At 37.3% G+C, this 12,029-nt stretch overlaps 1 protein-coding gene across 3 annotated transcripts in view; it reads left to right on the forward strand.

Moving 5' to 3' along the window:
• The first annotated feature begins 8,661 nt into the window (after positions 1-8,661).
• Positions 8,662-12,029, forward strand: part of RIT2 (Ras like without CAAX 2) — a 218,125-nt gene continuing 214,757 nt past the window's right edge. Inside the window, exons 1-2 of one of the 3 annotated variants that reach the window (XM_064736490.1) lie at positions 8,662-8,844; positions 10,461-10,646. In XM_064736490.1, coding sequence (XP_064592560.1) covers positions 10,544-10,646 — 103 coding nt within the window. In that variant the 5' untranslated portion in view covers positions 8,662-8,844; positions 10,461-10,543. Of the gene's footprint in view, positions 8,845-10,294; positions 10,647-12,029 lie in introns of those variants that run through there. The other 2 variants (XM_064736491.1, XM_064736492.1) reach the window with 2 other exon arrangements.

Here is a 12,029-nt window from a genome sequence, read left to right on the forward strand (position 1 = left end):
AATATTCTCTTCAGGGCAGAGGATAATCTGTTTTCAGGATAATCAAATGGAGTGCTGTGGCATTAGAGAAGTTGCCTTTTTCACTTCTCTGTTAAAAAAAGAACAAAAAAAAAGGAAAGAGAACTGTGCTTCTCATTTAAAATTTATGCAATTGTGCAGATTTTCCTTTCAAAGACAATGCACTCCTTAATTTTTCTGGAGCAGGAGAGGTTTAAATGCTGTGAAGAATATTGACAACTGTCAGGCACCGGTTATGTCAAAACCATTGTCTGATGCTCATCTGGCATAGCTAAGATGCTGAGGGAGATTTTTGGCAGCACTGCTCCAAAAACAAGCATTTAAGTGAGGACAAGAGTTACTGTACTGTTATTGAGGTGTAAATGCTTGTTTTGTGTTTGCATGTGCAGGTTTTGGTAGTGGGGGTGTTACAGGGGCGGCTTCTGTGAGAAGTTGCTGAAAGTTTCCCTTTGTCCAGCAGAGCCAGGGCCAGCTGGATCAAGGATGGGCCCTCACTGGGGAAAGCTGAGCTCCTCAGTGATGGTGATAATGCCTCTGGGATAACACATATGAGAAGGAAAAATTAAAAAATTATTGCACAGATTTAATTGCAGACTGAGAAGAGAGAAGTGAGGCCATGTGAGAGGAGCATCCGTGCAGGCAGGCAGGGCAGTGCAGCAGGAGGGGCAGGAGCTGTCCAGGCTCTGGAGCTCAGATTCCCCTGCAGCCCCTGGAGCAGCCCAGGGAGGGCACGGGGGAGCAGAGATCCAACTCAGCCCCTGGGAGAGACCCACGCCAGAGCAAGGGGATGCCCAAAGGAGGGCTCTGAAAAGTAAAAATTAGGATCAGGATGCTGACAGGAACCTGCAGAGAGAGGAGCCCAGGCTGGAGCAGGTTTGCTGGCAGGTTTATAACCCCATGGAGGACACTGCAGCAGGCTGTTCCTGAAGAACTCACCCTGTGGAGAAGAGTCCCACATTAGAGCAGCTTGTGGACAACTGCTGCCCGTGGGATAGACTCACACTGGAGAAGTTAATGGAGAATTCCCCTTCACTGGAGCTGGGGTAGGACAGACAGGCTCTGCCCCTTCTCCCTAAGCAACAGCAGGAACACGTCATGCACTGACCATAATTCCCATCCCTTGTCTCATTGTGCTGCTGTGGCAGGAGCAAGAGCCTGGGAAGGAGGGAGAGGTGGTGGAAAGATCTATGTTCAGATTTAAGATTTATTTTGCTGCTCATTATCCTGCTCTGATTTTGTTAGTAATACCTTGAGCTCACATCCCCAAGTTGAGTCAGTTCTGTTCATCATAGTAATCAGCTTTTGATATCTCCCAGTCCTATCTCAGCTCATTAATCTTTTCTGATATTCTTTCCTCTGTCCAGTTGAGAAGGAGAGTGTCAGGCAAGACAAGGCCAACCCACTTAAATGCTCCACTAAAACCTGAAGCAATACAATTAGAAGCCATTGTTTGAGGAAAAAGAATTATCTTAGTGTGTTTTTGAGGAACTTTCAGAAAAAAAAAAAAAAAAAAAGTTGCAATGCAGAAAGAGAAGGATCTTTCCAGGTATGGTGGTAAAGAGGAACAGTTCATTCTAATACTATTAGAAGGTGTACATTCTAACGTCATTTAAGCATGAATAAAAAGTGTTCCTTTTCATTCACACTTGAGGACCTGAAAGATCTTTCCACAGGGGATAAAAAAAACCCTTTAGATTCACAGGAAATATGCCCAAAATTTGAATTAAATCCACATGGAAGTAAAGGATAGCACAGAAAACAGTCAAAGCAAGAACTAGACTTGCTTTTATTTTCAAAATTAAATTGTTTATCCTTCTTGCCCCAAAGATTGGAGGATAAATATAGAAAATAGAAACACAGTGCAGACCCAATATTTGTAAAATAAAGATATTACAGCGGCTGTCCTAAGATGGTGCTCAGCTAATAAAGGATTCCTGAAATCAACTTAAGGTCCTGGAAGAGCTGTGTCTTTCATCTGGTGTGTATCAGGGGCTTGGCTGGTTGCCACTATTCAAGAATTCTTTACTGTTTATAGTTAATAGGAGGAACATAATTCATTTGATCTCTTTGTTGGCCTCTGTCTAACATGGTATTTGTGTGCTCCTTCCTATTAAAGATCCATTATTGTCTCAGCCTTTGGCTTTTGTTATATTGTCAGGCTCCATCCACAGCAAACAGCAACAGCAAAAGTAAGAGAATAAATTCTGCAGCCTACCCCTCTTCATGTGCTCATGCTTTGCAGGTACATCAGTATCCAGAGACTGCAAAAAGTAACGAAAATTGTCGTATGGTCACAGACAGAATTATATTGCTTTGCAAACTTGAGTCTAACACAGGTGTTCTGATCCTCAGGGTTTTTTGTGGCAGAACTCTGAACATGATCCTATGGAAGGAAAATGTGCCTAACACTCAAATTTGTTTGTTTGTCATAGGAAAATAATAATATTTTAATAAAAAAATTGTTTTCACTACCTTTGCTTCTTGCAGACAACAAATTAAAGCTAAATAATATAATTCTCACCTCCTGGAGCCCCGCAACATCATAGCCACTAGGAAAATAGTGAAACTTCTCATCAGTGGAATGGGGGTTTGGAAATGATGTTTCAGGGTAGCATTTTAAATCCTAAAGAGTGCTGTTTGAGTTATATTGTCCATATATATGTTATAAGAGTTTATATGTATGTATATACATTTTATTCCAGATTTAATAATAATAATAAGAAAAATATATTAGCAGAGATTTGTGGACATAATAGAGTGAAATTTGGAAGGTGGGTGTATTTTTTAGCATTTTAATTGCAGTTGGCATCAAGATTAGTACATAGTATACATTTATTATCTACAGAGAAATATAGCTCTTTATCCCAGAACTCTGGGCTTTAAAGAATTTTGAAAATTAATTTATTTTTAGAACAATGAAAACTGCACCTGATATGAAAACTGACACTAAAGCATGGAGTACTAGATTAATCTAATACCAAATATTTTCTCGTGGGGTTCTTTGAGAGATTTGACTCCAGTAAGACATCTAAGGCATTTCAATACAAAGAACCAGGATTCTGATTTTGAATCTTTTTTTTTTTTTTATGTTAAAGCTGAGCTTGTTATGGTCAAACAATTAGTGATACAATAAACAGTGATAGATTTTTTTCAATCATGGTTAATTAACAACATTATAAAATTACTGCACTGCTTTGCTTTTCATGCTATACAGAGGTTAGATTAGCACTTTTCCTAACACGTAAGCTTATTGATCTTACAGTATTTTGTAAGAATAGCATATTTAAACTGATTAACAGACTAACTAGAGACAGACTGCAGTGTCTGGTGTCTTTGGTAGAAGCAAATCTCAAATCAATTGCAGTGGGAGTGACGAGTGGGATATTTGTAATCTTTTACAACACAGCTCTGTAGGAACTTTCCAAATAAATGCACTTGCATACTTGTCTAGCTCGTTATCCACTTGGCAGTGTTTAAATGAGAGCTTATTTCAGATTTGTAAAACATAGTGATGTCTTTCATTCAGATTTCCCAGTGTTTCCAGTTTTTATTTTTGCATACGGTACTGGTTACTTTAAATAGATTGAATGCCATCAAAATAAGTTGTTTGATCAGAAATCAAGCACAGATATGCACAGAATGGCAACAGAAACTTTTAGTCAAGAGGTGATTGCACTGCTGGTATGACAACAGCAGTATATGTATTTACTTTTGTCTTGTTTCTTGTAAAGCATTTCTCAGCCCATTATGTTGATTTGTCTGTTGCTCCAAAGTTTGCTCAATGCTCCTCTTTTAAACATGGGAAACAACATGTCCAGTTGGAGGTTTAGCTAGCCAAATCCAAGAATTTTCTCAAAAAAGCATTTCACTAATGATTTTAAAGGAATTGGCTTTGTGTTTCTTACCATTGTTTAGCAAAATTATGCGCTAAGTTCTGATTATTTTTAATCACTGTAGATTTAGGAGCTAATGTACTCCCTTCTGTTCAACTTACAGAATACCAATAAACAACTCAATTTCTAGAAAAAAAAATCGCAGTGGAAAATAATCCATGACATTAAAAAATGTTTAAGTCACAGAAATTGAAATTTATTGTGTTTGGTGTTTCCCTGGTGAAGCGAGAACTAATCTTACATTTACACAGTGTATACAGTGAAGTGGAAAGCATATGAATGACTGATCACAGATGAAATTCAAGAGCCTATCTACTCGCTTTCTCTTTTCTCTCTTTTTTTTTTTTTTTTGTGTGTGTGGTTTTTTGTTTGTTTTCTTTTTTTTTTTTTTGTTTTTTTGTTTGTTTGTTTTGGTTTGGTTTTTCTTTGTTCGTTTGTTTTGTTTTGTTTAAACGATACACTATTACATGGTTCAGAGTGAAAATCCGCATCCTTAAAGTGAAGTTCAGGAAGTAATTTCCAAGTAGAAGGACTTAGGGAAAGCAGGCATTATCATCATCCATGAAATTTTTTTGAAATGCAAGAATGTTGGTTTTTTTTTTTAGCAGTCCAAAATTAAATTGAAAGAATCCCTTTTTTGTTTTTTTCTTGAGACCAATATTACAAGAATGTTTGAAAAGGAAATTCTGACAATCCCAGTAGACTGGGATCTGTCCCTGGAGGAATTCAAATAAAATCAGAAAATAAAAGAAAAAATGTGTCTGTTATTGTTATTATTATTGTTGACTGCCTGTGTTTATTGTGACTCTATCAGGCTTGACATGCACTGGTAGTAGGTGTAAATCCAAATTGTGTGAAGTCTTGAAACACTAATATGGACAGATTTGGGACCAACACTTCAAGACAAGCAGCGGATAATCTTTGGGAGCACAAGTAGCATTAAAGGTCAATAAATGACCTGTGGAGCAGAATTCATAGAGTAACTTTTCTGGTGAAAAATAGGAAATCTGAGAGAAAAAGTAGAGACAGGAATGCTGAGAAGAACAACATTCTCCACACTTACAAAGTTTGTTTGATTCACTAGCCAGATATTTGAGTATGTGCTTAGCACATTCGCTATGCCTTTTCATAGTACCAGCAGTAAATAGGATGAAAAGCGATAATCTTACTGTGTAATAAAGACATTTGAGTTTCAGATATGTTTCTAATGGGATAGTGAGGCAATTTATTTCAGAAACTGAGTAATTTCTCACTCTGGAAGACTTTAATGTAAGGCTAAGTAAATATTGTTCAATTTACTTGCATGGATTTGTGGTGTGGGGAAGGGATAAAAAAGATGACCTCTTCAAAGCTCTTCTAATGCTATTTATATGGTATTTCTTATTATAGTCATGCTTATCATTTTCCTTCCTAACAAAAGTACTAGAAGGTGTATCAATTTAAAATAAGCCTACATTCATTCTCACAGGAAACATGTTCATATGGAGCAAGGCTTTAAGATCTCTAAGATTCTCACATTCTGAATATCAGTCTTGCATTTTAAAGTGTAGAAGCCTTATCTGTGGGTGTAATTAAAATTCAACAGAAATCCATAAATGGCCCAGAATCATTAGTATTTCTAGACAGTTAGGATCATAAATCATTTGTGAAAATTTATTGGAAACCCAGAGAAAAAAGCTTTTCCCTTTGAAATAGTCTAAGACATGACCTTCAATGTTTCTGTTCTGTATGGAGTTAGAGTAATCACTTGTAGGAATTTTAAAGTTACTATCGTATGAGTGCTCTCAAGAATGTGACAAACTGCCCTATTTCTCAAACCTTTTTACAGCAGGCACAGCTTTAGTTGTGTTGTTTGACCTGGGATTACCAAAGGGTGACTGTTTTCTGTGACAAACTTTTCTTTGACAAGACCAAAACCAAAATGCTGCTTTATTCTCTGGACTCTGAAGTAGTTTCACATTTTCAGCTAACAGTCAGCCTTGCATCTTTCCTCCTACCATTTGCTTTTTCTTCATGATACTCTGATAAATCCTAGATTAAAATGCATTTCAGCTGGGGCAGGGCTGAAATGTGCCTGACACGAGGGACAGCAACAAGAATTTCAGAACAAAAGGCATCTATTTAACAGCTGAGGACCCATCTTCAAGGTGTGAGGTTGACAAGTGTCCCCTCAGCTACACCATGTGTGACACAAGGAATCATCCCACAGATGAGCAATTTGCAGAAGAGAAAAGGGATGGGGATTATTAGAGGAAGTCAGGGTGCCTGTGGCAGGTGAGTGATAGAACCACTGGGTATTTCCAGTAGGAATCTGAATTCCAAAACCACAGAGATGCTTCTGTAGTCTGTTGGAGGTCCCTTGGCAACACGATTCAGAGGTGTTCAGCATATTTGAGACTGAATATATTAAACATACTAATGTAAAATTTAGGTTTAGAATTTTTCTTTTATGTCCCCCAGCAATTACTTTATTATGCTAGCTTTTCTCAGAATTGATCAAGTTAAGCTGGTGTGCCAAATGTTTTTGGTTTTTTTTCCTCAGGAGCAGGTTGAATCAGTTCTCCAGTTCTGTGCAATGATTTCTGCATTAGCACTCTTTCTTGTCATAGCAGCACTTCAGCAATACAGCAGGTTGGCCTTATATGCCTTTTTATGAAGGATGGGGGTTTTTTTACATTTTCTCCCTCTGCTGTATCTAATGTGCAAACATGAGGGACAAAAGATTGGTCAGTGTTTCCATAATGGCATGGACCTCCATGGGCTCATGTATATTCACTATTATTAGACGGTTCATATGCCTTTAACCCATCGCTTAATGGAGCACAAATCAGTCAAGATTTGCATTTTGCTTGCTATTCAAGTTTTCAAACTCATGAGCTCCCTGCCTAATGACAGGAATATTTATCCAGGTTAATTGATAAAATCTCCTCAACATAAAGTGCTCTAGGAAACAATTTCAGAACACTTACATGTTGTATTAACATCTCATTATTTTATTCAACAACCCCAGAGCAAGGGGGGATGTAGGATGAATGATGTGTGTTTCCTAATGGCATTTTCTCTAGAAAAAAGCTCATCTCTTTTAAGATATCTGTATACTCTTTTCTTAAGACCCAAGTGTCCTTAAGATCTTTTCAGCCTTAACTAAAAAAATATGAATTGAAACAAAGCAGTTGCTAGAGTTTGAATACTGAATGGTTTGATTGCTTGCTGTATATTATAGTGAATTTTAATAGAATATTTAAAAAAAAAAGAAGGAGAAAAATCGGCAGAATTGCCATAAAGTCATAAGCAATATGTAAACAGGAATAGACTAACTAAATTTATTGAATAAATGATTCATTACAAGCTAGTACTCCAAGCTTTTTTTCCCACCTTTACACTTACTTTTTTTTTTTTTTTGCCTAAGGACAGCTTTCTATGAATTTGCATCATGATAAATGTGTCTTTAAAACAGTGAAGCAGAGATAAAATAGATGGTCGGAATTTGCTGTGGAATGTCACACACTGTAAAAACTCCAGTACCTCAGGTTAAATAGTTGTACAGATTTAGTACAAAAAAGATTTAGTACAGTTTATTCCTGTTATCTGTAAAATATTTATGTTGCTGATTTCCCCCCTTTATTAATAAATGTTTCAGGCCAGGTAATTTCAAATCATCTCAGTATTAATTTTTATTGGCATCAGACTGAAAGTAAACCCTTGTACTTTAGTGCTCTGGTGGGAGAATGAAGACTAATTGATGTTATTGTAAATGGAAATAAAGCTAAGTACTTCTCCTCCGCTGCTGAATTGAATGAAATTAAGGCAGAGGCAGCTGTTTGTCAATAGCAAGTTACGATGAAAACCAATTAGAACAAGTCCTGTGTTATAAATAGGAATGCAGTATCACCTTTTCAATCTATGGACAAATCTCTGGAATTTAGGAGGATATGTCTGTAAAATATGTTTGTTTATATAATATAATAACAACTATTATACTGCTAAAGTTAAATAAACATGTATGTGTCTATAAAGCAAATATTTTAAGTGTTTAATTCTCATCAACATATACTTAATTCTGTTCTTTCAGACAAGAAAGTGCTGTCAATTTTTTCTTGTTCTTTTTTAAAAGATGAGGAATTGGTTTTCCATTTGGTTGCCTTAATCATCTTCACATTCTAACATAATTCCATTTTGTAGCCTCTTCCATTATACAAATTCCTCCCCCATGTTCCATCTCTAAACAAAAGAAAAAATGTACTTGACACTTTTCTATGGCAAGCAGCTGGAACAGCTGGAAAAAAAAATCTGACTAATCTTTGTCTATTATGTATACATTATGTTCACTAATATTTTTATACATAAATATATTTTGTTTAGGTTGCCTTTTATGCCATGCCCGTAGCCACTTACTTTCCTGACATTTTAATGTCAGCCAAATGTACCTGCCAGGTATGGGAACAAAAGCTCCTCAGGAGAAGTTTGCTGTGTTGATGGGAGTTTACCAGAAAAACCCAGCTGTTCTAAGCAGTGGCTTTGACATCATTACTAGTTTCATCCACTGTATCAATAATGACCACACAATAATGGTTTTAATGAAAATTAAATTCTAATCGCAACGGTGTTTAACTGACCTACCTGCCTGTTCCTGCTGAAATTCAATATTTAGATACCATAATATCATAGGCAGCATTTCCTGTTTATGTCCTACTTTATGGGCTGGTGAGCAAACCGTTCTGAGTTCTGGGGTTGCCATCCAGACACAAATACAGGCACCCTGCCCTGGCACCACAGAGTCACTCACAGCAGGGCTGGCTCACAACTCCCTCAGGACAGGAGCAGGTCCTGGTTTCTCAGAGCACAGTGATTCTGTCCCTGCCCTCTTTTGCTGCCTGGCTGAAAGCAGACCATCATACCTGGATTTCTCTCTGTTTTTCCAGCATCTGCTCGTGTGAGTATCCCTTAAGCAAGAGGTGGTGATTTTAATAGACCATTACAGAGTTAATATTACTCTGTATTTAAATTTTTTTTTCATTACAAGATCAGTTATACTGCCCATGTTTCAAGCATCAAAATTTCAAAATTTTCCTACCTAAGTTGTTACTTTTCTAAGGTTTTTTTTGGTTTTGTTTTTTTTTTTGGTTTGTTTTTGTTTTTTTTTTTTTTTGACTGGGCTGCTTTCTGTTCCATCCATGGTTTCCTAAGTTTTTATTAGGAAGAAAAACAAGTATTCATGTTCTGTTCACCTTCTCCATTCTAATTATTATTATTATCATCATACCTCTGTTCTTTTTTAATAAAGTATTTTCTTAGCCCATTAAGTTACCTTTCTAAACTATATATGCTCTCCTACACCTTTTCCTCTACTTAATTTTCTTTAAATCGTGCCCTCTACTAGTCTATGGGGTTTTTTTTCATTTCTCTTTCCATTTTTAATTCTAAGTAATGCCGTGTGTTTACTCTCTGTGAAATCATTGGAAGGGTGGATAGATGAAGGTGTCTGACTTCCAAAATACTTCATTAGCTGCTTCTCCTGCTTCCATTTCCACGTCTCCTTAATAGTTACCTCTGTCATGAAAGCCCAGCACTTCCGAAGGAGTTCAAGTTTTGCTTTGCACTCGTTTTGCAGTAGATGCTTTTTGGTCGCCAAAAATACCAAATAACAGTTAAAGCTGGGCAAATATCTTATTATTTATCATGTTCTTTAAATAGACTAGATGTTCTAAGAACAAAGCCATAAATCAACGAAAAGCTGTTGTGTTTTGTTGTTAGTTTTCACTGAATAATTTCAGTGAGAGATTTTCACACTGAATGTCATTCACCAGCTTGGTAAGATAAATCACTTGAGATTAGTATGAAATAAATTTTAAAAGTTGGTTTTTCTTTACACCTTTTCTGAATGAACAAATATATTCCCCTGCCTTCAGTCCCTGTCTCCTTGAGAAAATGTATGGAAAAAGGAGGGAAACAACAAGTAAAGTTGTTCGTTTCTTCCCCCACAGTATTTGGTTTATTAATGCAAATAATTGATGCAAATGAACTAAAATGGGGGACAAATATAGCCCTAGAAAACTTCTGTGTTTTGCAGCAAAACATTTAAAAAAGGCTGTTTAAAGTTGTTACTTGTTTCACTTCTAATTGTATTAAGTGTAAAACTAGCAGACTTGATGATTTTAGGATGCATATTTACCTCCAAGGTGAGAAGAAGGTTGTCTGGTTTGTTTTAAGATTCAAGCAAGTACTGCACAGAATAACAAGCTTCATAATTAAGAAATTTGATCCATTTCATTTTGCTGAAGTATCTGATCCATTTGTTCAGTGACGCTGCAGCCCCAGAGGTACCAGACCTCTTAAGCTTCACAAAACTGCTGCTGTCCAGGAAGAGAAACAGAGAACGATACAGAGCTGGGAGGGGGCAGAGAGAGATTTTTATTGGAAGCTGTTAAAGTGGTTGCTATGAGACCTTCTCCAGCTAACAGAGGCACAGCAGTGTGTGAGGCTGTTAAATCATAGCTCTTGCATTATACCTTCCTTTCTTGCCTTTTTTTTTTTTTTTCCCTAACACAGCTTTTATAGTTGTTTAAGATCAGAGAAAACACCTGCCAGTTGCTTTTTCTTCAGTTTCAGTCCCTTCTGCTGCTTCGTGCAAGATGGAGCTAGAAAATGCAATGATCAGCTCCTCGAGCAGCTCTTCAGCAGGCTCCAGAGAGTACAAGGTGGTGATGCTGGGAGCAGGGGGAGTTGGCAAAAGCGGTAAGTTTCAGCAACAATATTTTGGGAGAGAAGGGGTGAACTGGGAGCGTAAAGTTCACCGGGGGAGGATATTCTTTAATGAGGGGTTTAGTCCCTCTTTCTCTTGCACATGGCTTGGATAAAAGACTATAGTTCGTGGCTGGGGCAATGAGTCAGCTTGATTTGTTTCAGGCTGGAATGCTGCGAGCCGTTTTAATTGGTTATTTGTGTAGGGCTGACCTTGGGTGTGATGTGTGTGGGGAGGGAGCAGCCAGGCTGCTGCTGTGACTTTAGCAAGTGCCCGAGTCACTCTCCCACTTGCTGAGGGCTGCTGGTTTGCTGGACAGCGTGGATGTAACTTGTTGGCCTGAGGGTCCTGGTGCTCAGGCAGAAATAAAACTAGCTGCAAAGTCAGCTGTACACTGCAGAGTGTGGGGAATGCCTGCAGTGGCTCTGTTTTCTATATTTTTTAAATTTTTAAATTTATTTTATTTTTCTTTCTGAGTGTCATTGTGGCTCAGCTGAGTTTAGTCTCCTCTCTGCTTTGGACAGGTACAGCATGCCTGTCTGAGTCTCACTCCAGGCTTTGAGGCAGATTTGCAGCATATTTTAATATCCCTGTCTACAGCTGGCAAGATATGCTAGTGTCTGACAATGATATCTCTTCAGAGGAGTCATTATTTTCCCTGGACAGTGTTTTCTTTTTCCCAGATATTATCAGCTTTGATTTATTCTCACTGAAACCAGCATTCTCTGTTCTTACAAAGACTTTGCTGAACACGCAGAGTTTGTCTCAGAAGTCAGTATATTGAGCTGGCCACACAACAAGAATTTGATTACATCTCCTGGAAATTCAAAAGAACAACAGAAACAAAATTGCAAAAAGCAGGATAATATAATATAATGCATCCCAGCTAGATTCTAAGGAATTTTCAGGATAAATAGCTGTGACACTAAACTGTAATAACTCTGTGTATCAAAAAAGTTTTATTTATATTCAAGCAGTAAGATGAAGTAGAGGTGCAAAAAGTTAAAAATTGTGAGTGAACTTAATTTTCTTTCTGTATCCATAATCTTTGTGGTTTTGTTGTACTTGGCTTCAACTTCAGTGGCACATCTTTCAGTGAAAGCTATTTCCCACCAGTATTACTTAACCAAGCAAACAGTTCTTGCACAGATGTTACTATATAATCACCATATAAAATGGGAAAGAACAACATATTGGTGATCTCGGGGTAAATTTCTGCAAATTCAGATTATCTTTTCCATAGGAAAGCAGGTATCCAGGATGTGCCAGCTGGAACTTTCAGTAATTTTTTTTCCTTATTTATGTATCTTTAGTTTCTTTTTTTTTTTTTTTTTCCCTGAGTGTATCCAAAAGATGGCAGCAATTTCCCCCACCCC

The sequence above is a fragment of the Zonotrichia leucophrys genome, chromosome Z (genome assembly GCF_028769735.1).
Source record: "Zonotrichia leucophrys gambelii isolate GWCS_2022_RI chromosome Z, RI_Zleu_2.0, whole genome shotgun sequence".
In the NCBI taxonomy this organism is placed as follows: domain Eukaryota; kingdom Metazoa; phylum Chordata; class Aves; order Passeriformes; family Passerellidae; genus Zonotrichia; species Zonotrichia leucophrys.